This window comes from Porites lutea, chromosome 7, assembly GCF_958299795.1.
Source record: "Porites lutea chromosome 7, jaPorLute2.1, whole genome shotgun sequence".
Lineage (NCBI taxonomy): Eukaryota > Metazoa > Cnidaria > Anthozoa > Scleractinia > Poritidae > Porites > Porites lutea.
Genome location: NC_133207.1, coordinates 1064082 through 1088528, shown reverse-complemented (window position 1 = coordinate 1088528; position 24447 = coordinate 1064082). Strand labels below are relative to the sequence as shown.

The window sequence follows — 24447 nt, the reverse complement described above, 5'->3', positions numbered from 1 at the left end:
TACCTCCACACCGTCAATAAAGAGTTTATAGGGTTCCGTTCTACTGAAGGCTGCCCGTTTTCCATCTTTTCTTGCTTGTACCATCTTCGGAATAAGCCTCTTCCTCATATCAATCACCTGCTTAGGTAGATCTGGGCCAATACCGAAATTCGACTGGCTATCGATGTTGCGTCGGCAAGAAAAGAGGTTTTCTCGATCTTTAAAGCGAAGACAGCGTGCTATGATGGCCCTGGGTTTTCTTGTGTTTCGGTCCTTTTTACCGACGCGGTGGACTCTTTGGAACTCAATAGATTGGGCGTTTTCCACATTTAACTCTTTCTCCAAGAAAGCTTTCAAAACGGGTTCAGTATTCTCTTCCCCTTCGATTTCTGGAATGCCGTAGAAACGAAGATTTTCGCGGCGGCTGTACACTTCATAATTTAAGAGTTGGAGACGCAAGTGATCCAACTCCTGTCGTGACTTCTCTTCGTCATCTCGGAGTTTTCTCTTACTGGTTTCCACTTCATCATTCAGGAATTTTACGCTTGTTTTAAGCGTATTTGTTTCTTCGACTGTATTTCGTACGTCTTCCTTTAAGCGGTGGAATTCGCTTTGAAGGTTTGCGACCGTTTGATTTATTCGATCCACAGAGTCCTGTAAAACATTTATTTGTGTGCCGATATTTTCCAGTTGACTTAACTTTGATAATATTAGGTCCACTTTGGAGGCGAAATCTTGTGCCATATTGAGGGCAGATAGAACTACGTCTTCAGAATCGTTCTTCGACTTTGGTGGCGATACAATGGCGGGTGGAGCGTTCGCTTGGTCTTCTTTCACACTCTCTTTCAACCGCTTCGTTTCGGGGGAAATGGTCTCGCTGGTCGGTGAATTACTCCCTCTCGTTTTCCGTTTAAACAGAGATGAAAGTGGCGATGAAAATTCCATAAAAAATATCAGAACGCATGGAAGAGTGCAACAAAAGTTACGGAGCTAACAATCACACGTCCTTACTCAGTCATGCTCAGTCTCAGTCTCCAGTCTTCTACTGATGAACAGTTATGACATTTAAATATTTCTGGCAACAAAAACTATTTGCAATCCAGCTTATCTGGAGATATATGCCTTTGGGTTCCTATAAAAACAAACTACTAGGATCACTCTTTGGTTAGCTTGAAACCTGCCTGGAGATATATATGTTTGTGGAGACCTCATGAAACCGTGCAGCCATTCAGGGAAAGTGTAATTATTGCTTTGTTCTCTAGTTTTAGTCTGCAATAGTTAACGGCAGCGTGATGTTCAGTACTAAAAAAGGATGATTACTTTTTCCTGTCATAAGAACTACAAGAAGTTTAGAGGGCAAATTTAACGAATATAGGGTATCGTTTTCCTTGCTAGGATTTAAAGGGATTTTTAAAACCCGCGAGTATGTATACGATTAATGTTCTTGTCCTGAGCGCACGCACACAGTAAAGTAGACATTCAAGTTCATAAAAGACAAAGTTGTTCACACAATATTTCATTACAAAATGCAACGTCAGGTGAAAACACAAGAACAACCTCGATTCGAGCTGACCACCGCAGATGGAACTCATCTGTATATGAACGCAGGTTCTGAAGGCAATGAGTCCAGTTTAGCTACGCAAAAACCTAAACTTAGGAGCGCGACCGCTGGGGAAGCTCATGGAGAAAAGATTGTTGAGATTCGACAACTCGTAATGAATAGCGATGTTGTGAAGATGCAAGAAAATCCGCAATATGAAAAAACTCCTATTACTGAACATGTGAGCAAGATGAAAGGAAACGGTAGCACTGAATGGTTAACCACAGTAAAGGCCTCAACGAAACCCAAATCAAGGAGAAAGAGCAGTGGGAAAGCCGAGAAAGAAAAGAACCCCAGAGAACTGCCAGAGCAGAAGATTAGTCAGCTCTACGATGGGAGCATCTATGAAGTTATAGCAAATAACAACAATGAGATGCCTGTGAAACAAGCAGCAGGGGGAGACGAACAACCAGACACAGTGTATGACACACTAAACGTCTTAGCGCAGACAATGCAACAGCAAATGGATTTGTTTCGACGTACGATGTGTCAAATGACTTTGCTTCTGGTGATAATTCTTCTCACGGCGGCAGTGAGCCTGTCCTTAATAATTCAGGCAACGACGTCTGAGAAATGGGCGCATCAGACTCCCTCTCCTGCAGGTAGAGTGTTCCCCCTCCCCTCCTCAGTAACAAAACGAGTAATGTGTGAAGGGGGGAAGGGAGGAGTGTTTTGATAATTCTTCTGCAGCGGCAGTGAGCCTGTCCTTGATAATTCAGGCAACGATGTCTGAGAAATGGGCCCATCAGACTCCCTCTCCTGCAGGTAGGGTGTCCCCCCCCTCCTCGGTAAGGAAAGGATGAGTGTGGAGGGAGGGGGAGGGAGGAGTGTTCTGATGAAATCAAGAAACCTCATTTCTTCGTGGTTTAATCTTGTCCGGATTATACAGGTAAATTGCGGAAACGTTGCGTCACAAAATGGGTAAAATTTTCCAAAACATAATTCAGCATCACCAAAATTGCTATAAACTTTCCAAATCACAGCTGAATAGGTCGATATTCTACTTAGATTAAAAGAACTTGCCCCTGTCTTTCATCCAACAAAGACAATCGTCGATGATGTTCTAACTAATGCTCCCATTTTTTCGTTGTTTTTTATGTTTTATTGCCCCGACCTAGCCTCTTCCATTAATCCCACTTCCCGACACACATTCACTCTCTTCTTTCTGGATGTGGTATTGATACACTTGAGAGAAAATTGATGTTGTTCAATATTGGGGCATGAAGGGTTAACGTCGGTCGTTAGATCAAAGAGTTTGACTGGGGTGCGCTTCAGAAGTTAGCAGTTGCGTTCAAGTTTGAGTTGCTGAGTAACGATATAACCTTAAATGTGCCCACTCACAAGTCGGAATTATGACACTGGTTTTGTACACTTGGATGCAATCCTAAGCTATAACCACTCAAAGCCGTAGAAGAAAAAACTCTGCCCAAGCATTCACCCTTCCTCATATCTGTTACAAACTGTCAAAATTCTAACTGTGGCCCTATCAATAACAACAGAAGAAGAATATAATAAGCTTCTGTTTCCTCTTAATGGATTCGGCTCCTTTAAGCACGGGTCTGACGCAAAAAATCCATTGGTAAAAAAAAAAAGGTTAAACGCTTAAGACTTCAATGTTTATTGTTTTGAATGAGCGAAAAGTAGTTAATTAGGCGTCTACGCTTTTAGGCGTGAATAGATGTAAACATTAGTTAAGGCTGGTACATAGAATTGGAGTGATTAAAAGGGCATACGAAAATCTTAACAACGAGAAGTGTAATTTTTTCCCATTTCGTCCAGGACCTTCAGATGGAGGATTGACTAGGTGCCTGGAAACTGTGTACATCCACAAGATAAAAGAACTGACAGACTCGCTCAACATCACTCGTCGTCAACTTGACGACGTCAGAAGTGAAGTCGCTAGGCAGAAAAGTACAATAGCTGAGGTAACGTCACACGTACATCGTAAATCCCCACTAAGCCCCATCATTTTTTGCTAAATTAAACAAGCTTTCCCTCTCAAATGAGCCCCCCCCCCCCCACTCTCCCAAATGTGTTCGAAAGAAATATACCCCCCGATTTACGATATACTGACAAAAAGGTTTGGCAGTTCCAGAGAGGCACCTTAGTGATCGGCAGGCAGCTTATTCAGGGTGAAATGGGTAAAACCGACTTAAAATTAGTGAGGATAAACTAAAACATCATAACTTATCAAAACGCCAGAATGCCTATAGAAGAAAACGAACAGCAATCAACAGAATTGAGATCATATTTTGTGTACTCCACGTTGTTTTAAAATTTCAGTCCATTTTCAAAGAACTTGTTTATTATTTTCAATGACCGTTATAAACTATAGAAATGTTGACAAGTCTATATTTGACTTCTTCGGTTAGAAAATTCTAAAATTCTACAATATCCGTAAGTCAGGATATCCAACGCAATGTTCTCACCCGCTCAACGTATGTAAATCACAGGGATTCAATTGCAGCCGATGTATGGGACCACCCGGGCCTGCTGGCCAACAGGGACCTACAGGACCTCCGGGAGCTGCTGGACTGCAGGGTCGTCGAGGACCAAGGGGCTTCAATGGGTCTCAAGGATCTCAGGGAGCCCCTGGTCCACAAGGACTAATGGGCCCACCTGGATGGAATGGGTCAGAGCTAGCACCACAAGGCCCTCCTGGTCCGCCAGGAAAGCCTGGGGCTGGGAATCTGACTCTTTGTCAGTACAGGTTCAAAAAGGAAACTGCACAAACAGCAGGAGACGCAGCAGATTCTTTGGTTCAGCTCCGAGAAGATGAACATCCGGTACGTAATTCATCCGTTATCCTTTTATTGGAATTATTTTAAGGCTATCCTGGAATTTGATTGAGTCCAGGTAACTAATTAAATAAGTTCGAAGGGAACAAGTACAACAAAGAGAAACCATTAATCGGAATGCATAGGTAACGATCAAAGGGTATAAAGACGCTATTGGTGAAGTAATTAGAACACGTCATTGCCCATGTGTAGCAAAAACTTCACAACATACATCCATAATTCAAAAACATACAATGGCTATCAGGGCAGACAAAGATCTCTGTTATATTTAGATAATTTTGGCTAAAGATTTCGGGCTTGACCGTACGCAACGAATAACATTCAAGCCATCTAGGAACTTCATACCAAAAGAAACGCTTGACAAGCTTTTCAAATCATTCGAAGTTTGCGCACGTAAAACGTAAGACTGCGCCTCAGGGTCAGTTAACAAACCTCTTCCTGGTTACAATGTTTGCCTTACACGTTCATCAGTTTTCGATTGTAGCCAGATGTATGCTCTAACAGCGGATGCGTCATATCTTTTTAGGGATGGAAAATTCTCGCGGCCATATGCTCAACAGAGAGAGGGGCCGAGTACGTTTTTAAGGATGGAATGCTTGTACCGAACACAACCGTACTTATATACAGCTGCCATTGTAAAGGGCAAGCGAGATTCTTTGCTACTGGTCCAAGAAATATGGTGTGCGTTATTCACTACTGGATGTGTCCAATTATAAGCTGAGCCAACGAAGGCAATTTTTAGAGCAAGTTTCTGCTTATATCCCGTTGTTAAACTGAAACTCCCTTTGTCAAACTCTTAGCGATTGGTATTAAATTAAAGGGTTTGACAAACGTCACACGTTAGCGGTTACGTCCGATGTTAAGATTAAAGTAATGATCCGGGAGGGATTCATTCTTATGGTTTTTACAACTGGGATTTTTATACTTTTTATAATGTTTAATGTTTACATAGTTAGTATTTGTGTATTTTCCGTAAGGGCACACTTAATTTGGAGCCTCGCTCTGTTGTGTGTCCCGCACCTTCGTCCTTCGTTTTTGTGTCTTGTTCAAATGTATTTTTTCCTTAGTCTTTTTTAGTATTGTGATCATGGTGAAAGCGATTAAATAAATAAATAGATAGCAATTTCTTTTGTTATGCGGCAACGGTGCTTTCGCCACATAGGAATGTTCTCATTTTTACACTGAGAATGCATAAACCTACATGAAGGCCGTTTACGCAATCAAATGCATTTACACTCCACTTTGAACGGGTGTTTTTTTGTGTTAAAAGATTTTGACCAATCACAAGAGTTGAAAACAATAGCCAAGAAAAGTTTACAATTTTACATGTTCCCCACATAGGATTTCTTTGTTATTCAAACTGAGACCAGATTTTGTTATATGGAAGATAGTTGGAAAGTAAGGATGAATATATGTACCGCTTTATGAAGTTTTGTTAACTTTTGCTGTTTAAGCCAATCAGAAGTAAGTACAGACAATAGAAAAGTTGGCACCTTTTTTGCATTCCAACATGTTCGTTGCCGTTGTTGCTATCGTTCTTATCTGGACCGTTTTTTAACAACAAAGCTTTATTTGCATAAACTATAGAGCATTTTTACATGACGTCACGTCCGCCATATTAGTGTCCAAAAACAATGAAACGGCGGCGATATTGTTGTCCCAAAGCGGTCTTGTGGGAGTTAAAACCTTCTTCTTATGTAAAAACTTTCTCTTGTTCGAATAAATTTGCACAGCTCTTGGCAACGTTTGTTAAAGCGCTCCACAGAGCGTTTTCACATGACGTCACGGCGGCCATATTGATGTTCCAAAACAATGAGACGGCAGCCATGTTGGTGTTCCAAGCCAGTCCTGTGGGAGTTGAATTCTTTTCTTGTGTAAACAATTTCGTTTGCTCTCATAAATTTGCATGGATGCTGGCCACCTGAGTGAAAACGCTCTATAACAAAGTGTTACAGTATTGCAAAAACCAATCTGAATCTTGATTCGTTAATTTATTGCAATAGTGTTAAAGAGAGAGAGAGAGAGAGAGAGAGAGAGAGAGAGAAGCAGTGATATAAAATAAAATTAATCACTGTTTATTTTCGATTATTAATGCACTAGGAGTAATTATTCCAAATACAAGTTTGTTTTTCTCAATTCGAACCATGATAAAATGATTGAAATTAATTGAATGTTTATAAAATAGTCAGGAGAATTCATCAGATGTGATTTTAAAGTTTCACGTGACCTTGGTCGTAGAAACGGGAATGTAGGTTTCACTTTTGTAAAAAAACACACTTCCCATAGATAATAGCATTGGCAATTTAGTAAAAAGTTAGTTTCAACTTCATTTTTGTTACAGTTGAAAAGACTGCATAGGTTTTCATCACGGGGTATATAGTTGTATCTTCCTGTTTCAACCCTAAGTTTGTGACTGTATTTTTTTAGTTTCACAAATGCTTGAGGGGTTCTTTCCTGTAAGATCTAAAAGGTGAGCAGGGGGAATATAATTCTTTATAATGGTAAAATAAAAGTTAAGGCTTTGTGAGTGTTGAACGGTTTGTGGTTCCAATAAGAGATGAACTTTTCTTCTACCTTGCGGCGAAGTGCCAACCATCTGAGCAAGGTAGTAAAGAAAAGATGCTTTCGTCTTTTTTCCTCGTTACACAACTGTCTGACTGGCGAAAATAACTATTTTACTTTTTCTTTTCCCTGGGGCACTCGATACAACTGAGGCATAGTCCATGAACTGAACTTTCCATTCCCATGATTTTACCATCAATGGAAATTTTGACGGTACACCAACAATAGGTGGCTGACTCCAAGGGCAGACAATCTTGCCTTTGGATTGGCTTAATTCCAGGGTGGCCAAAATGGCCGATTGAGATTGTCCACTCTCTTCCCGCAAAGTCTTTTGGCCATAAAACAAATCCCTCTTTGACCAAACTTGTTCGGTTAATTAACCAGCTTGCCCTCAAGCTCGGTGAATAACTGCGCATTGTATCTGGCAACGTTATAGTGACTACGTTTTGCTATGCCTTCAATTTTGATATCCCAGTTAAGCTTACTCCCACCAGACCCTCTGAGGCTGCAGCCAAATATAAGTGCAGCAAGAATCAGCAACTCAAGAGGGGTCTCAAAATAAAGTGGCCCGGGAAAGTGAAAATCACCCCGATGGGGACGTGAAAACAGTGAACCACAGAGAAAGATAATGACAACTGAGTGATTCACGACTTTGGGGAGGGTAGTATGGGAGGCGTAATGGATGTCATGCACTACAAGACGAAAAGAGTAATAAAAAAGCGTTGCAGGAAAAAAAAGGAAGCAGAGCCTTTCTTGTATTGGCAGCTGAAAAACAAGTTCTTTTACCAAGTCGTAAGATGTATCTCACGAACTTGGTGCTGATAATTGTATTTTCAAAGGCTGCAGTGAGCCTTGTTTTGGCCCTAGTAACATTAACTGTGAAAGCACCGATTGTGGGCAGAAGATAATGCTCCTGCTATGGGTAAACCCACCTGGGCGCCAAGTATGTGAAAACATAAAAACACTAATAAATAGACGCTCAGTTTGTTTGAAATGGGCTATATATTGGAAACATAACTTCCGCACAAGTTAAAAGCCACTTATCGTTTCATCGCTGCCAAGCTGCTTAGTTTGCATAAATCGTTATGGTGACGAATTACAAATCCCTCTAAGGAACATTCTCTCTCTTCAACGAAATTCTGGCTAATTCCAAGTTCTGTAAATAAAGTAAATCAAATAACAGATAACAGATTGAAACATGCATTGTTTCCCAGAGAATAAAATAACAAATTTAAGCTACTTTGTCCTTAATTTTTAAGAAGCAATGTCATTTATGGCTGGTTTGCAAGTGACGTCATGGCGCCCATGTTGATGATCAGGAACAAAAGTGTTTCTCTCCTCTGGGAACTAAATTCCGTTTTTATGTAAATTCTTTAAAACAAATTGTTTATTGTACTGGCCACCTCCATGGCCGACTTGTCACGTGGCTGCAAACCGAGAGTTATTAAGGGTGTACTCTCGAATATCAGCTACACAGGTATATGACGCTGTTAAGAGCATGTTATAGCACAGGATAACATAAGTCAACGTATCGTAAACACTAATAGATGCTTGTCCCAAACGCGTTTATTAACAACGGCTAACAAGATCGTCTTTTCGTACCTGGAACAATTATTATCCACTTCGAGGGAGTGGAATCATCACACTCCTGGCCAGCTGTTCTGTGTTGATGATCCCCGGAGGAGCTCTGTTTGAAGATGATCATATGCCCGATAGAGCCACACAACTTTGTTGAACACGCGTGGCTTAGAAGATCTGGATAACAAACCCTTAAGCGATTCACCGTCACGCAAGCACCTCCGTGATCTGAAATTCAACATGTGCAGAAACTAAACAAAGGGCCTGTTTACATGGAGGTGGGGGACCCCAGGTAGGATGGATAACCCGCCTGCATGTCCATATAATCTCTCATGTTAATTTGATTACAATTTACATGATAAGTGGGGTCACCCGCTGCGGGTTACCTCACCCTACCCGGGACTTTTCCTTCGTGAGTCTGTGGGCGAAATGCAAAGTTGTTGCTGGGATTGGGCTGCACGAGTCACAGGAGAGAGGGACTAAAACGTCTGCGTACGACGGCCGGTTGGCGCAAACAAAAGGTTACAAATTTAATTCACAATTGTGGGTTTTGGACTTTATTTTGGGTTAGTCTTAATGGGTCTCTGAGAAAAGGCTCAAGAATGTTTCATTAACTGTAGATGCGTGCTCTCAGGGAAGATTTGATAAAATTGTCTCTTAACCATGTGTCAACGTTCACCATCTTTAGAGAATACGCGTCCTGGTGACGTACCTGACTGAAAGCAAATTCGTATTCTTTCTCCACAGCCTGTCTTGTTCAGTCTAATGATGTTTAATTGCGGTTCAAACGGATTTCCGGATATGATACATCTAAAGGAACAGGAAGTAAACAGTAAATTATGATTAGAAAATAATCAGAAAAATCTACTCGATCCGCACAATCTTCATTTACCCGGACTACTAAATGAGAGGAAACTTACTCACGTTCTGGTTTAGCCTGAGAAAACAGCGACATTTCATGACGCTACCAGCGGTTTCCCCGCGAGATGACGTCTGAGGAACGAGCGCCGAAATTCCATACTGATGACGTGTCTCTACCCAGAAATGGCTAGTGCTTCTGATTGGTCGCGCCGCGTGGGAAATTTTATTCAGCCAATCAGAAGTACTACCCAAACACGTCATCAATATGTAACGTCGCAGCTAAGCAAATTTTTAAAGCGTCTACACGTCTGCGAAGTCCGCTAATGTAAATACGGCCAACGTAGCAGAAACTAGTAGTGCTGTTCTTACTTACCTCTGGAACTCACTTTCACTATCACAGAGAACTTCATCTTTAAAACACAGCATTTTCATGGTCTCTAAACACCAAATTCTAATCCCACCATCTTTTGTGAGAAGCGCCATGTATATATCTGAGCAGAACGAAGAAAATATCAAGGTCACTGAAGCGTTCGTATTTGGAAGCAATTGCTGTAACCGATGAAAAGGGCTGGAAAACAATTGCCGGCAAGTGACGAGTGGTGTTAGACTTACTTCTGATTGGTGGAGAAACGGGTGCAGACTATTTCAGCCAATCACAAGGCGTCAGAATACAGAGCAAAAGAGCACACATTTACTCTCGCCACCTCATTTTAAACATTCAAGATATGAAGAGCTAAACGCAACACTTACCGTTGGAAATACAGCAGCACTTGACTGCCCGCGAAAACAGCAGTGTTCTCCATTCTTCACTTGTCCGATGATACACGTACGCCAGCAGCGGCAAGACAGCTACTACAATGTAGTTTGTGGAATTTAATAATTGAGTACTACTGTCCAATAAAAAGGAGGGGTCGTTTAAACAAGACGCTTGAAATAACTTTGGGTTGATGAACGGTGCTTGTAAGTAACTAAATTCATACTCCTCATTGGCTCTAAAGTGACATTTATTTGCAGGAGATCCTTCAGACGACGGAAATGCTTCCTCGTTTTCACCCTCATCAGCAACTTCCTTTGTCAACAAAGACATGTCTTCTTGAGGGATATTTGAAGCAATGTCACCAACAAGGACGTCCAAAGACATTTCACACAAGGAATCCCCTGTATCGTTTAAACGACTATGTTTGATTTCTCTGAAATCAAATCTCACAAGAGCCTCAGCAGAGTTAAGTTCTATAGTTTTGCAACTGTCGTCGCCCGTTTTTGCGTGCGAGTTAATCTCATCACCATCCTGAGTTTTCATGATGCCATCTCCACTATGACTTAAATTTCGTAACCCAAATTTATCTTGTTTGATCTCACTGTCGAATCCACTATAGTGTATTGGTGGACATAGCTGAGCATTGGATGATTGATCAGCACCAGTATTATTCAACTGTCTTTTGCTAATATCCCTCAGTAAAGAAAGGATATTTCGAGAGGTACGCCTCCACTTCAGTGTGACTCCCCCATCAGCTGAGCGCTCTACAGCTATGGAGCCCTCCAATGACTCTTCTTCTTGTAATAGCTTTCTAGGTTGTTTGGAAGCAGAACCGATCTTTTGAACTGGACCTGGTAGAAAATATAAAAAAACAAACAGATGGTCCGCTCATTAAGAAAAATGTCTTATTTCATGGTAATACCATCCCAAAGTAACAAACTGAAAAAAGACTATTAATGTGTAGTTAGGATCACTGTGTGACCTTTACGGACTAGTTAGTAAAGAGCCTTTTCACATGAAGTTAAGCCTGCCATATTGGTGTCCCAAAGCAAAACAACAGTGGCCATGTTGGTCTTCCAAACAAATCCTGTGGGAATATGTAAACGCTTTCTTTCGTTTCAAATTTGCATAGCTTCTTCTCTCATGTGGAGATTTACAGAGTAATAATAACCAGCACCACGGTAGCTTTTACTTAAATGAAGTCGATAGTAATAAAAACTTACCATTTTCGTCTATCGGCCATGGTACGGCAAAACACTTTTTCGATCTTAGGAAACACAGACTGTAATCACATGAACGTCCCCTGTAATGATGAGATATCATATGTTTCCCGCTTAGCCAAGCCTAAAAGCGGAGTTCCGGTGAAATACTAACTATTAATTTTACTAGAAACAATAACTTTTAATACTTTTAATACTTGAGCACGCGATCCAATGAAAATTGTTAACTCGTCAAAGGAAGTCTAAAAGCCATGATCACAATAGCGTCGAACACCTGATCAAACATACAGACACGTGACACTGGTATGTGGTAATTTTGACCTTGATTAACTTTGAAAAACGGCAGTGTCTTCTTATCTAACACAGTATCACATCTGTGGTGCGAAAGAAAAGAGGGACAGTCATGTTACAACCGAATTTTGTAGAGAGATAGAGACCAGATATTCTTGCCAATGGTCCTGCTACCAATTTTATAAAGGGCCGAGTTGTTCAAAGCAGGGTTAAGATAACACAGGGTTAGTACTAATTTGAATTCAGATTTGAAAGCATAAAAAACATTTCAGTTTCAATTCTTTTTGTCTACAAGTTGATGATTGGAAGCTCTTAAAATAACAGAGAAAATTGACCTAGAAAATACTTTTTGAACACAAGAAAAAGAAATCCGGGTTAAATTTAACCCCGGGTTAAGCGCTAATCGACCTTCGAACAACTTGGCCCTGGATGATACTCAATGTCAACAACAAAATGATAGTAAATTACCTAAAACTTGCCATTCCTTTCACTATACCATCTAGTGGGGTCACGGTGGTAACAGACGTTTGAGTATCAAATGTTGACAAACAAGATTTATCACCCTTACATAGTGTTATTCTGAAAAAGAAAAAGAAAAAATACTTTTGAGGCAAAAGTCGCTTCTCTGGTGCCCAAAGTATGCCAACCTTTTATTAGTTAGTGTTTCTGGTTTATCTAAAAATAAAGTGAGACATTCATTTCCATAAAACATTATTTACACTCTGTTTTCTCCAAAATTGATTATGTCAAAATAAACTGTTAATGGTGTTATCAAGACATTCGTCGACTCTGTTTTCAGAACATGTGAATATGTAAGAAGCAAACATTACCTGATAAACCTGTTATCAGAGGACCAACTCAACAACGATCCTGGCAAATTCCCAGAAACCCTGTCAGACGTTTTGCTATGGTGAAATTCTTCCCATAACAGTCTTTCGCTTTTAAATTTCTGAAATAGGAATGACAAAAAAAAAAAGACATTCGATAATAAGTTTGGCTGATGACCCAACTGGGTTCTCGGCACTTTGAACTAAACTCTGTCCTTGTTAGGTTTAGAGTGGTTTTCGTTTGAGTGTCGTAAAACCAAAACCAAAGTAATTACTCTGGCCAATCACATAGGACACAGACAATACATTGAACCAATCAAAACTCGAAGTAATTACATGTAGTTGACGCAAAGCGCGGGAAAATGCATGCGAGCGCGTCACAATTGGCTTTGGTTTTACTTCTGATTGGATGAAAAGGTGGCGCGAATCTTTTAAGCCAATCGCATCGTGTAGAAAGGGCAAAACCAATTACTTTTCGACACTCATATGAAAACCGCTCTAAACCGGAAAAAGGGCAAAGCTTGATTTGATGTTTCTTATGTTTATTTGGGATGGGAAATACAAAATCACGGGAGTTTTCTCCCGCTAAGACCGCTTTAAAATTAATTACTGTAGGAAATAACTTCTTTAAACTACCCTTAGTTTAAAATGCACGTCCATCTGTGAATAGCCATTGATAAATTAAAAAGTTGAAAAGACCATGATCTCAGCTCCATCATCCGTACCTTTCTGTATGAATGCCACGAACCTTCCCAGCCAGCAACTGCAACCATGCTACTGTCGGGTGAAAACTCCATACTAGTAATACGAACTGTTTTAAGGTGGACATACCAGAACTCTGTTTAGGTCGTAAAAACAAAATGGCCGGTGTCACTTAAAGAAGGTAACATGATTCTCTCACACAAAACAATAAAATTTATATCACCACTGCTTAAGGCTGGTTTTCACTAGCGACGGAGTCGGAGTCGTAATCAGAAGCAACTTTACGATCTTGTGAAAACAGCGTTCTGATTCCACTTACGATCGGTCGTTTACGATCAAGTGAAAACTGGGTCGTCGGAGTCGCAAGCAGAAGCGGAAGAACTAAACCAATCACAAAGCGTGGGAATGTGCATTGTGATTGGTTTATCCTTCCGCTTCTGCTATAGACTCCAACAATCTCGTTTTCACCAGATCATAAGCGGACCTAAGCGACGGAGTCATAAGCGGAGTCGGAAGAAAATGGAAACGTTCTGATTCTTCTGACTCCGATTCCGTCGCACTTATGACTCCACCTACGACTCCGATTTTGAATTTTCACTAGGTCATAAGCGCTCTTGCGACTCCGTTTACGACTTCGACTCCGTCGCTAGTGAAAACCAGCCTTCTGAGAAGAAGAGTGACCTTTCTGATCGGTGTCCAAGCTTGAAACAGTCCAGATACCAAAATGCCCATCCAGTGCGGCCTGCAATTTATAAACAAATAATAAGCAGCTGCAATGAAAAGGGGATCTTAACCATTTAAGTGCCAAGAGTGACAAACATCTATTTTCTCCTAAAATTTTCAATACGCAATCAAGAGAAGAGGTTATGAGAACTGATAAAATGATCAGCACAGGAAAATGCTCTCGTTTTTCAAATTCTCCAAACTAATTCGGTAAGGAAATGTATAGAGATCAGTTGGGAGAATTTCCATGTGAATATTAGGGCTCAAAGGGTCATAACCCACTCAAATCCTTGCTTATTCGGAGATAAACTAATAATAATAATAACAATAATAATAATAAATGTCTTAATCTCGCCCGTTAAAATACATAACAAACGTTACAGAGAGTAAAAGTATACAAATCATGAAAATCGCACAGATCATTCACAATTATTATATAAAACCTGATAAAACATTGGATACCTATATTGTTAAATTGCCAAGCTGTATTGAAACCTTATTCTATTAAAATAGCAGTTCTTAAAACGTTCTGTATTAATCCGTGGTAATTGACTTGTTTGTGATCTTTATTTCTTGGATGACTCTTTGACTATCGGCAAAAGGGCATATAATGGATGGTTAACATTGTTCATAATTTTGGTGAACAACCTGCGGTCACACTTCTCTAAAAGGTCACAGATATTAATTAACTCAGAAGTGCAACGTCGCTTATTGCATCTTTTTAAAAAACATTGTATGGTGTTTAAAATCCGCTACCTGGCTGACTCCATATACTGGAAGTGCGTATGTGATCTGAGAAAGTACTTCTACTGTACTTATGCTCGAGCTCTTTTAAGCTCCTGAAAAAGCGTCAAGGGAGTTGGGGTTAGATGTAAAATGAAACCTACATACCACGGCCAAGTACTGTTCATCGGGGGAAAACTGCACCAATGCAATGGCCAGATCAGAATGCAGCGATGAAGACTCTTCCTGGAAATGAAAGCAAGTTTAAGTTTATGCGACAGAAAAAGAAAGGAATGGGTAAACTACTGAGAAATAGAAATATTTCATACATTCATACATACCACGCTTAGTGGGTCTCCTGTCTTCATTTGATACAGCTCGACTCCGTTTGGCCCTGCCACAGCTAGACTGTACAACTATAAAGTAGATATCCTATATCTTAGGGTCTGTTTACATGGAAGTGGAAGTGGGGGGGGGGGGGGGGGGTGATTGGACCCCAGATAGGTGAGGTAACATGTGGTGGGTCACTCCACCTAACATGTAAATAAACGTGATCAAATTAAAATGAGAGATTTCATGGACAAGCGGGTTACCCCACCTACCTGGGGTCCCACACCTTCATGTAAACAGGCCCTTAGTCCGCGCTTACGGTAGGTATATAACAAGCGTGGTTATTTCACGGATTTTGTGGGTAGCCGCCATCGTGAAAACGGGCAAGGCAATGCCAGTAATGAGCAAATATTATCGACCAAAAGATCTATTAAGAGATTTATTTTTGCTTCTGATAAAATTACGTCAAATTTTGTTCCACCAAGTCCAGCCGCTGTTTCTTTCGCCGGTCATCCATAGGCCAAAAAAACCTGTCAAACCCGGATTACAATACATAAACTTACTGTGTAATAGATAACATGGCATGTTTTTGCTTGTTCTCCTTTTCCTTTACCCCCTTTCTTTATCTTTTTAACTTATCAATAGCCCTGCAATAGGGCTCTCAATTACGTGTTTACAATAGTCTTCTACCGCATGATTAACCAGAGAAGCTGTTTGTGTATACCTGACAAATTGCCCGGTTTGCCGTTAGGAAAGCGTGCTGTTAAGAAAGGGGAGTTACCTTGTTGACGGAGGAGGAATTCTGATACATTATTAAGGAAATATCTTTCGGCATGTAGTACAACGGAATGACGCGAAGGCTGGAAAAGTCCTTTAAAACCTAAAAAAGACAAAAAGAATGAAACTTACAGTTACAAGCGGTAGCAGATGTCCTGTACGGCCCCGGCCTGCATAATGGTGGGGAATCTATGTCATATCTTCCGCCCATCAAGTACAAAGATCCTCAATTTGTTCCTTTAGAGGACCTCGTAATGTAACGTTTAACGAATTAAAATAAAACTGCCAAAAGGTGCGTCTGTTCGACATATTGTAATTTAAGACCCTGTAATACCTAAATGACAGATTTCCCCACCCAATGATATACTTTAACAAGTAAAATTCCTACCCTTTATCAAGCCTGACAAAGGTACCCCTCTATGGCTTTTGGGCGGAACCTCACCTTATAGGTCATCATAGGCAGTAACTTCCCAACGGGGGTAGTAATAGTAAATGATTACATAAGCTTGTACAATTATGCTGAAACAACGAAAAAACAAGCTATGCATATGACTCTGTAGCTGTAAAACCGTTGAAGATGAAACTCAAATTTTACTTAAATGCGCAAGCTTATCTTCTATAAGAGATATGTTCCTCACTTAAAAAAATAGAACCTGGTACATGTACCATTTCCACGACTGTTACCAAAAGAAACTTTATTATCGCATCTAATGAACTTAACTGATCATTTTATGAATACTCTTTTTTTTTAAATTGTTTCATCATTCTTCGAACTGAGAGATAAAAAACTCAGCTACGGAATGACAATCCCTAAAGTATGACTGAATAGTTTAAAATAAGCAAGGATTTACTTCATTTTAATTTTGATTTTAAGTTATCAATAATAAGTTATGAAATCGCTTTTGCAATACTGTATTTGCAATAGTCATGCAAATAAAGCCTCAAAAGCCTGTTGTTGTTGTTGTCGTTGTTGTTGCCTGTACAATAGGCCAAGGCTCTGTCCACACTAATGCGCTTTCATTGGTATGCGTTTTCGTTGTCATCGAAAACGCACCGACCGATTCGCGTCCACGCTACCTTCGACCGTCCACACTAAAACGTTCAAAAATGATAGAGCTGTAAGTTGTGACGTAAGTTGAACTCTATGCGCATGCTACAAACACACGCGCCTGCGATATTTTCGATCATAGTTTCTATTTTGACGCGTTTTCGACCGTTTTCGACCGTCCACACAAAAACGATATGTACGCCTTTCCGTTTTCAAATCGTTGCGTTTTCGATAAAAACGCTCAGCGATTTAGTGAGGACGGGAAGCCTAACCGCATCGAAATGTATGCGAAAACGCAAAACGTCAACGAAATGTAAACGAAAACGCATTAGCGTGGACGGACCTAAATGGACTTAAATGGATTGTACTTCAATTAGTAGGATCGAGTTACGAACATTTTCAATTTGTATAAATTATAACCAATCAAAGCGTTCAATCGCCTAGCTTCTTTTGTTTAATTACAGCAGGACCTACAATACCCCCCGCCCCTCCCCCAAAAAATCTTGGAAACTTTGTTTTTGCTTTCTCTTGGGACGACTGTAATGCCCAGGAGAAGTTGAGAAAAATCGCTTTGCAAAATTTGGGGGATTAACAACGTGCACTTTGAAACTGTTACATTACTTATTTCTTTGTTATTTTTTTACTGAACGCATTAGGAATTTCCGGTGTTTGTGTGGAAGTTCAACTTTGTTGTGATTGGCTAGTCCACAATTGACTTGTCGAAATCAATTTAAAGTGTTCTGTTTTGACTCGAACAAAACGTTTGAACCCTTCACCACTCTACAAGACGAGGAAAGTCATGAAGAAGCTGTGGCTACTTATACCTTTAACGCTGCTCTGCCTGACTTCTTATGTTGCTGCTGAAAAACCTGCCACTAGACCTGTAAACATTGGTCATCGAGGGAGTTCCGGTCGGCTCCCAGAACACACCCTAGAAGCCTACAGGTGAGACTAACAACAAACTCGTCGGCTGGAAGTACAGTAACAACCGAACAACCTTGACGACTGGCGATATCTATAGAAAGCAAAGCGCTTAGGAATTGCAAATTCACCCTGTTGTAGCTTCATTCTAATGAGAAAACGCGTGCTAAAAGATCGCCAGGTTAACTTTAGCCGTTGCTATTTAAAGCGAAAGATTTGATTAGCATGCGCTTGATTATACATGTATTATGTAACGGCTGATATTGGCATTTTTCTCAATATTGTTGTGGCATCAATCATGCGAATAATTTGGAAAATGCTCGATGCATTTAAAGTATAACATTCTAAGGTCATTGAAAAGTTGTAAGGCAATAAAATTAAGACTCCAAATGTTCTGTTTACATGTAAGTGAACAACAGTAACTAACAATACATGTGAAGTATACTGGAATATTTTAAAACTATTGTTCTTTATACAAATATAAAACTTGTTTGTGGAACTTTTGAGAATGAGTAACAACCCAACTCCTTCGAAAGTGATCTACTGTATTTCCAAAAGGATCATGCCAGTTGATTACCTCTGAATATATCGCTCGACCATGTTAACCTATACACATCATGAACATTCGTTCTTTGTTTTTGTTCCAGATTAGAACTGACAGTGTTGATTGATTTGATACAGCGTTCATTTTCCTATAATGACATATTGATCTATTTTTTAAAGTTTAGAAGAGTAAAAACGATTTATCTTTAAACCACATAATTATGATATAAGAAACAGCTAATTCTATGTGATAGCCCTGAGAAACACATCCATAAGGCAAAACAAAAAACAAAAACAAACATTTCAATTTCAGAAAACTATGGACAGGAGGTGTCTCCTGGAATAAGGGGTCCCAAAGAAGAGGTTTCACTTTATCACATCTGCATAAACAGGGTTCATACAAAAAATTGCAACCAATTTTCAAGGACTTTTCAAGGATCAAATTAGATTTTCAAGGACCACCTACTAGGAATATAATTTCACAGATTTGTACAAAAATACACATTCCCAGTCTATTCTAATAAGACTTTAAGGCTTAAACTGTTTGCTTTACCAACTTCTCTACATTGTCAGTTCACTAGTTAATTATTGCATAAAGCATAGAGCACTTTATGTAAATAACCTTTAAATTCTCTGAGCTATGATTTATATTTTGTCTTGGACAACCAAAAAGCATCAAAAAACTCTTTCCAGGCCACTACATTCAAAGTTGAAGAAAATTCAAGGGCTTTTCAAGGACTTGCACAGAAATTTAAGGACTTTTCAGGGAAAAATGGAATTCAAGGACTTTTTAAGACTGTGTGAACCCTGTTAAATGCCCCAGGCCTGAGGCCGAGGAGCAGGGCATTATATGATTTAATGAACTATTCCATTGTTTTACAACCAAAAGGTCAAAATTATTGTGGCCACTGAATTGAACAATAGGCTATTATTCGCAATAATGGTCAACCTCCTGTTGCACCTCAGTGAGTGACCTACTCTTCCATTTCATTGAAAATATTAAACAACCTGTTCAAAACCCATGGAAAGGTGCATTAAATTAAGCTAATGTATGTGGGAATATCTCTCTAAAGGTTTTTTTGCTTTTCCTTTTTTTTCCTAAAGGCTAGCTATCAAGGAAGGGGCCGACTTCATTGAATGTGACGTCTCCATCACCAAGGACCTAAAACTTGTTTGTCGCCATGAGAGCTGGTTGAATGAAACAACGAATATATGGCAAAATCAAACCCTCCGATCAAGAGTGAAGACTTATAATATACCAGCATCTGGTGACATGCCAAACAAGACTGTCACAGATATATTTACAGTTGATCTCACCCTTGAAGAGCTTAAGACAATCCGTGTTAGACAAAAGTACCCTTTCAGAGATCATAGTTTTGATGACATGTACCAGATACCTACACTTGAAGAATACATTCGAGTTGCCAAATCTGCAGACAGAAAGGTTGGAATTTACCCTGAGCTCAAGAGTCCAGAGTGGGTCAATTCTTTGGATATTATCCGCGACGCTAACACCACCTTTGAAGATCTCTTTCTTGAGGTACTGCATAATAATGGATATCGTGAGAAAGATGCCCTGTGTTTTGTCCAGTCATTCAGTGAAGAAAGCATCAGGTCTTTGTCAACAAAAACAAGGTTACCTTTGGTGATGTTATATGATTACAGACCACCAAATGAGCAGGATAAAATGAAAAATCTTTCAAGTATTTGTTCTGGTATTGGTGTATGGAAGAATAATATTATTCCAGTCGATCAAAACAATCTACAAAGTACCACGGATTTTGTCACTAATGCACACAACAACAACTTGAAGGTCCACGCATTCACATTCAGAAATGAAAACAAGTATTTGGCCTGGAATTACAGTCAGGATCCTTACAATGAATATCAAACCTTCTTGAATACCCAGATTGATGGCTATTTCACTGATTTCCCAGGAAGCTTTAAGAGGTTCCTGGATATGACATATACTGAACCTGCTTCTAAGCCTTGTGTTGGTGGAGTTCCTAGTGCCCACAGCTCTGGCAGATTTTATAAGCTTATCCTGTCAATTGCTGCCTTTTTGTTGTGTGTCATGTCCTTTGCATAGACTACACCAGTCTTAGTGTCCAGAGTTCAGGTCTTTAAAGGTTTTTTTTTTTTATTTTTATTTTTTTTATTTCTTTCATCTCCTTAGAGGTGAAAAGTAATTGGTCACTTTCACGCTAGCCAAACAGCATATGCAAAAAGCACTATTCACTTTGCAGTATATAATAGTCAAATTAGTAAAAACTGTGTTGCATTATGCTTTTCTCTGACTTTGCATTTTTTTCACAATCCACAAATAAAAGCTTCTGCACGAAATAGTTACATAATTTTTAGATTTGTAAATATTTTCTTGAAATATGTTGATTCAGTGGAGTGTAAAAAAACACACACACACAGTACACACACAAAAGTACTAGAATTATTCTACAGCACATCACCATTTTAACTTCAGAAAGCAGAAGAACTACCTTAACCCTTTAAGCCCTAAGAGTGATCAGCGTCAAATTTCTCCATGTAATATCACTGCTTTATAAAACAGAGTGGTCATGAGAATTAAGGACATGATCACACAAGATGAATCTAATTGATACTTCAACAAATTCTCCTTACTACTTCTATTAAAAATGTAGAGGGATAACAAATGAGAATTTCAATTTTGATGTTAGGGTTTAAAGGGTTAAGTGCAACTTCATTTAAGTATCTAGCGGGAACATTAAAATAATGCAAATTTGGCAGCCAAAGAATCTACATTCTTGCAACAAGGGCAAATGCTTTACCAGCTTTCGAATGATAAGCTTGTCAAGATAGCTTAGATGAGTTATGATTGTTTTTGGAAGATTCAAAACTAGGAACTTAATGCTTACATGTACAGGAGAACGGAGTTTATATACATGGTTATAAAAAGATGAATCTCTCAAATCAGGGCTTCTGATATTTCGCGGAAAAAAAAGCAAAATTTCGCGGGATTTTCAGGGGCAAATTCGCGGAAAAATCGGCCGATTTCGCGGGATTTTCGCGGGAAAAAAGTCAAAATTCGCAGAAAAATTGGCCCATTTCGCGGGATTTTAGCGGAAAAAGTCAATTTTCGAAGGATTTTCAGGGGCAAATTCTTAGGAAAATCGGCCGATTTCACGGGAAATTTCGGGGGGAAACTTCGCCAAGAAACAATCAGTAAAAAACAGCCGATTTCGCTGGGGTTTTTTTTGGCAAATTTCGCTAAAATCGATCAATTTTGCGTCGATATCACCAGCGTTGGTGAACGTTTTTTTTTAACAGGGATAATCATTTGCTCTTTCAACAACAGTTAGCTCGAGAAATGAGCGAATGTTAAAGCTTTTAACATTATGGTTAGTGCCCAGTTTTTCGCAACGTTCATCTAAAAACGCCTGGTAGTTTTGGGACGTTGTTTACTCGTTGAAGTGACGAAGTTTCAAGCTAAATTTGGACGTTTGGGGTGAATAAAACCGGTCTAATAGCCAAGATAAGTATTAAATACGTTTTGCCGACATGTATTTGGAAATATTTCTGGCGGATTTCGCGGTATTTCGCGTTTTTTGGGGAATTTCGCGGGATTTCGCGGAAATACCTGAATTTCGCGGGTCTGCGACCGCGCGAAATATCAGAAGCCCTGTCAAATAAAAGTAGAAAGTGCAGAGGCATTTTAGGGTAATCTAGCTCATTAACCATAAAGTATACACTACAGCTGTAGGTCTACCTTATTTCCCACCAGCAAGAAACTTTGTCATTGTCACTTAACCTTAGTATTAATCAGGTTCTCTAGCGAGGATTAGGGTGAAGAGAAAGGAAGAAAGCATGAGCAGACAGGAAGGGAGAAACGTAGATCACTTGTTCTTTTTTTGCTCATACTCTTTTTGCCTGTTCACAGGCTAATGGTAATTTTAGAGGAGGACCCCTGATAAAGTTTCCATTAATAAAAAAATATATTAATGGAAACTTTCACACCCGGTGTATAAACAAAATGACCTTTACAGTCACCCATCTCAGGAGCTAATATCAAATATATTTAACTGTTCCAGTGGACTTACTTCAAACAGATAGATCTTGTGTCCAACCACAGCAAAAATTTCATCATCGCTGGACCAGGTATGGCTTTCAAGGTGTTCACCTTTGTCAAACGTGAGCCTTTTTACTGGAGTAACCATGAAATTATTGTCAATGTCTAGGATGTAAAAGCAGAAAGTTTTCTTCATTTCATGTCAACTTTTTAAACAAAACAAACGTAATTTCCCACCCACCACTACATGGTAGCAATGCCAAGCTGGCCAGCCAGCCCAACGTAAATTACCCATAACCCAACTGTATAACAAAATCCTCTGATTTCTATGCTCTATCCCAGACTAATTTGCATGACAAAACTACAAAGACATCTGTGCATTTGGTGGCAGTGGCAAGTCACGATAGGATGAAGAATGTAAACAATGCACCAATTAGGCAATTCACGCCTTTACTACCAGGTAATCAAATGAGGTCATTAGGTGTTTTCTTTGGATTGAGTTTACTATATCCATGTATCTTACTTGGACACATATACCCTATAGCTGCTCCAAAAGTTTATTGGAGTGTGACTTTTCGAGAAAGAGTGAGAAATCAATATTGTCAACTCATGAGAGTGTGAGATAGGTCATCAAATTGTAAAAAAAATGTAAAATTATTTGTTTACCCACGGTGCACTTAGGAGTTCTTAGTTGTTCTCAACTTGTTGAAACGTGTCTGTGCATTCCAGATCAAATTGGATTTTTGAAAGTGTTGGTTTTTAAAGAGAGGTGAAAACTGGAGAACCCAGACAAAAACCTCTCAGAGAAAGAGAGAGAGAGAACCAGCAACAAACTCAACCCACATGGCATCGATGCCAGGATTCGAACCCAAGCCACATTGGTGGGTGGTGAGTGATCTCCCCTGCCCCCTAAGTAGTTTTGACACTCATACAAGATGGCACAGGGTTATCATTAAGAGCCGGAGGCCGGGGATTTTCCCCGGCTACTAAGAGAGTGGCTCCCTGCTACTTTTATTGGAAAATAGAAGAAAAATAGAACCAAAAGAAATCCCTAGCTGTTTGATTCCCCGCCTACTTGTTGTGTTTACCCGGCAACTTGAAATCTTAGAGACAACCCTGATTGCAGCCCATAACGCAAAGCGCGCAATCTCAACGATCCCTACGGAAAACAGGGGACTGTGAACAGTTTATCTGACCACCGCACCACCATTGCTCCTGAAGCTCACAACAAAGTCACAAGACTGTTACTTGTAAGTTTAACATTTTGGGAGAAGGGACAGCTATGAAGTGTATAAAAATCATCTGGAAGGACTAAAAAGAATATATAGAAATTGCATCACCTCAAATGCAACTTCCTTGAGGGAAGCAATGTTACTATTTTTTGTCAAAGGGGGAGGGATTATTCGAGGAAGGCCATTAATCAAGCGATGGCTTTTATTGGAGAAAATATGGTACATTTCAGTGGCGGATCTGGACCTTTAGATAAGGGGAGGGGGCAGTCATCCAGACCCTGAGATGAAAGGGGGGCCGGTTGCAAAAAATGTATTTTTTCGGACCTTCAAGCCAAGCCTTACGTTGATCTTAAAATAAGGGGCGGCCCCGGCAAAGCAAATCCCAGATCAAAAATCTCAGTTGGTGGTTTACAGCTGATATCATGGTGGTCATATTTATTAACAAGAAAAACATTTCTCCGATGGAAATTTTAAAACTCTGCGAAAAGTTTGTACTGTTTTGTCAGCCAAAATGGTCGCCTTATCACGTGTGGTTGCAAACGCGACAATGATGGCCGGACTGCAATCTAAAGGCCTGTGCTTCACTACCCCACAAACATAGAAAACAAATAGCTAATTTATATAATATTCAACTAAACTGCAGTTTAGCGAAAGGACTGTGTCAAGAAACTGCTAACATAACAAACACTTCTTTCTACGATTTTTCTGTTTATCGGCCACCTGAAACTCAATTGCCTCGACCAATCCTCCCAATTTTACCTTTCAGTTGACAAACTTGGACAGCTCCGAAATCGCACAGTGCACTGAAGTATCTTCCACTGTATGAAAATTTGATGCTGTTTTGTAAAGACGGGCTAGGTGACTGTAACATTCTAACGCAGGAGATAGGAAAAACCTCTCCCGCCGCCATTTTGAAAATCCTCCTCTGAGTAG

The 24447-nt window shown here is 39.8% G+C and overlaps 3 protein-coding genes across 3 annotated transcripts; 2 read left to right on the top strand and 1 right to left on the bottom strand.

Annotated features, from left to right (window-relative positions):
* Nucleotides 1-1258: 1258 nt before the first annotated feature.
* LOC140943411 (uncharacterized) lies at nucleotides 1259-4407 on the top strand. Its single transcript, XM_073392492.1, has 3 exons — nucleotides 1259-2181; nucleotides 3359-3504; nucleotides 4033-4407. The coding sequence occupies exons 1-3, from the start codon at nucleotides 1506-1508 to the stop codon at nucleotides 4405-4407; spliced, it is 1197 nt and encodes a 398-aa protein (XP_073248593.1). The 5' UTR covers nucleotides 1259-1505.
* A 3572-nt stretch (nucleotides 4408-7979) lies between these two features.
* LOC140943410 (uncharacterized) lies at nucleotides 7980-24424 on the bottom strand. Its single transcript, XM_073392491.1, has 15 exons — nucleotides 24274-24424; nucleotides 22314-22447; nucleotides 15733-15831; nucleotides 14963-15037; nucleotides 14790-14867; nucleotides 13857-13917; nucleotides 13199-13311; nucleotides 12477-12595; nucleotides 12115-12225; nucleotides 11359-11438; nucleotides 10129-10986; nucleotides 9752-9869; nucleotides 9230-9327; nucleotides 8542-8745; nucleotides 7980-8095 (listed from the first exon to the last, which is right to left on the bottom strand). Exons 1-15 carry the CDS (start codon nucleotides 24422-24424, stop codon nucleotides 7980-7982), a joined length of 2415 nt encoding a protein of 804 aa, XP_073248592.1.
* Nucleotides 17576-20682, top strand: LOC140943202 (uncharacterized). The gene is made up of 2 exons (XM_073392272.1): nucleotides 17576-17721; nucleotides 19345-20682. The coding sequence occupies exons 1-2, from the start codon at nucleotides 17576-17578 to the stop codon at nucleotides 20327-20329; spliced, it is 1131 nt and encodes a 376-aa protein (XP_073248373.1). The 3' UTR covers nucleotides 20330-20682.
* Nucleotides 24425-24447: the final 23 nt, after the last annotated feature.

Coding starts and splice junctions, on each gene's coding strand:
- LOC140943410 (XM_073392491.1), bottom strand. CDS start 24,424: ATGGCGGCGGGAGAGGTTTTTCCTATCTCCTGCGTTAGAATGTTACAG. Junction 11,439..12,114: donor AAAGGAATGGCAAGTTTTAG/GTAATTTACTAT, acceptor TCATCATTACAG/GGGACGTTCATGTGATTACA. Junction 9,870..10,128: donor GTGCTGCTGTATTTCCAACG/GTAAGTGTTGCG, acceptor CGTTCTGCTCAG/ATATATACATGGCGCTTCTC.
- LOC140943411 (XM_073392492.1), top strand. CDS start 1,506: ATGCAACGTCAGGTGAAAACACAAGAACAACCTCGATTCGAGCTGACC. Junction 2,182..3,358: donor TCAGACTCCCTCTCCTGCAG/GTAGAGTGTTCC, acceptor CATTTCGTCCAG/GACCTTCAGATGGAGGATTG. Junction 3,505..4,032: donor AGAAAAGTACAATAGCTGAG/GTAACGTCACAC, acceptor TGTAAATCACAG/GGATTCAATTGCAGCCGATG.
- LOC140943202 (XM_073392272.1), top strand. CDS start 17,576: ATGAAGAAGCTGTGGCTACTTATACCTTTAACGCTGCTCTGCCTGACT. Junction 17,722..19,344: donor CACACCCTAGAAGCCTACAG/GTGAGACTAACA, acceptor TTTTTCCTAAAG/GCTAGCTATCAAGGAAGGGG.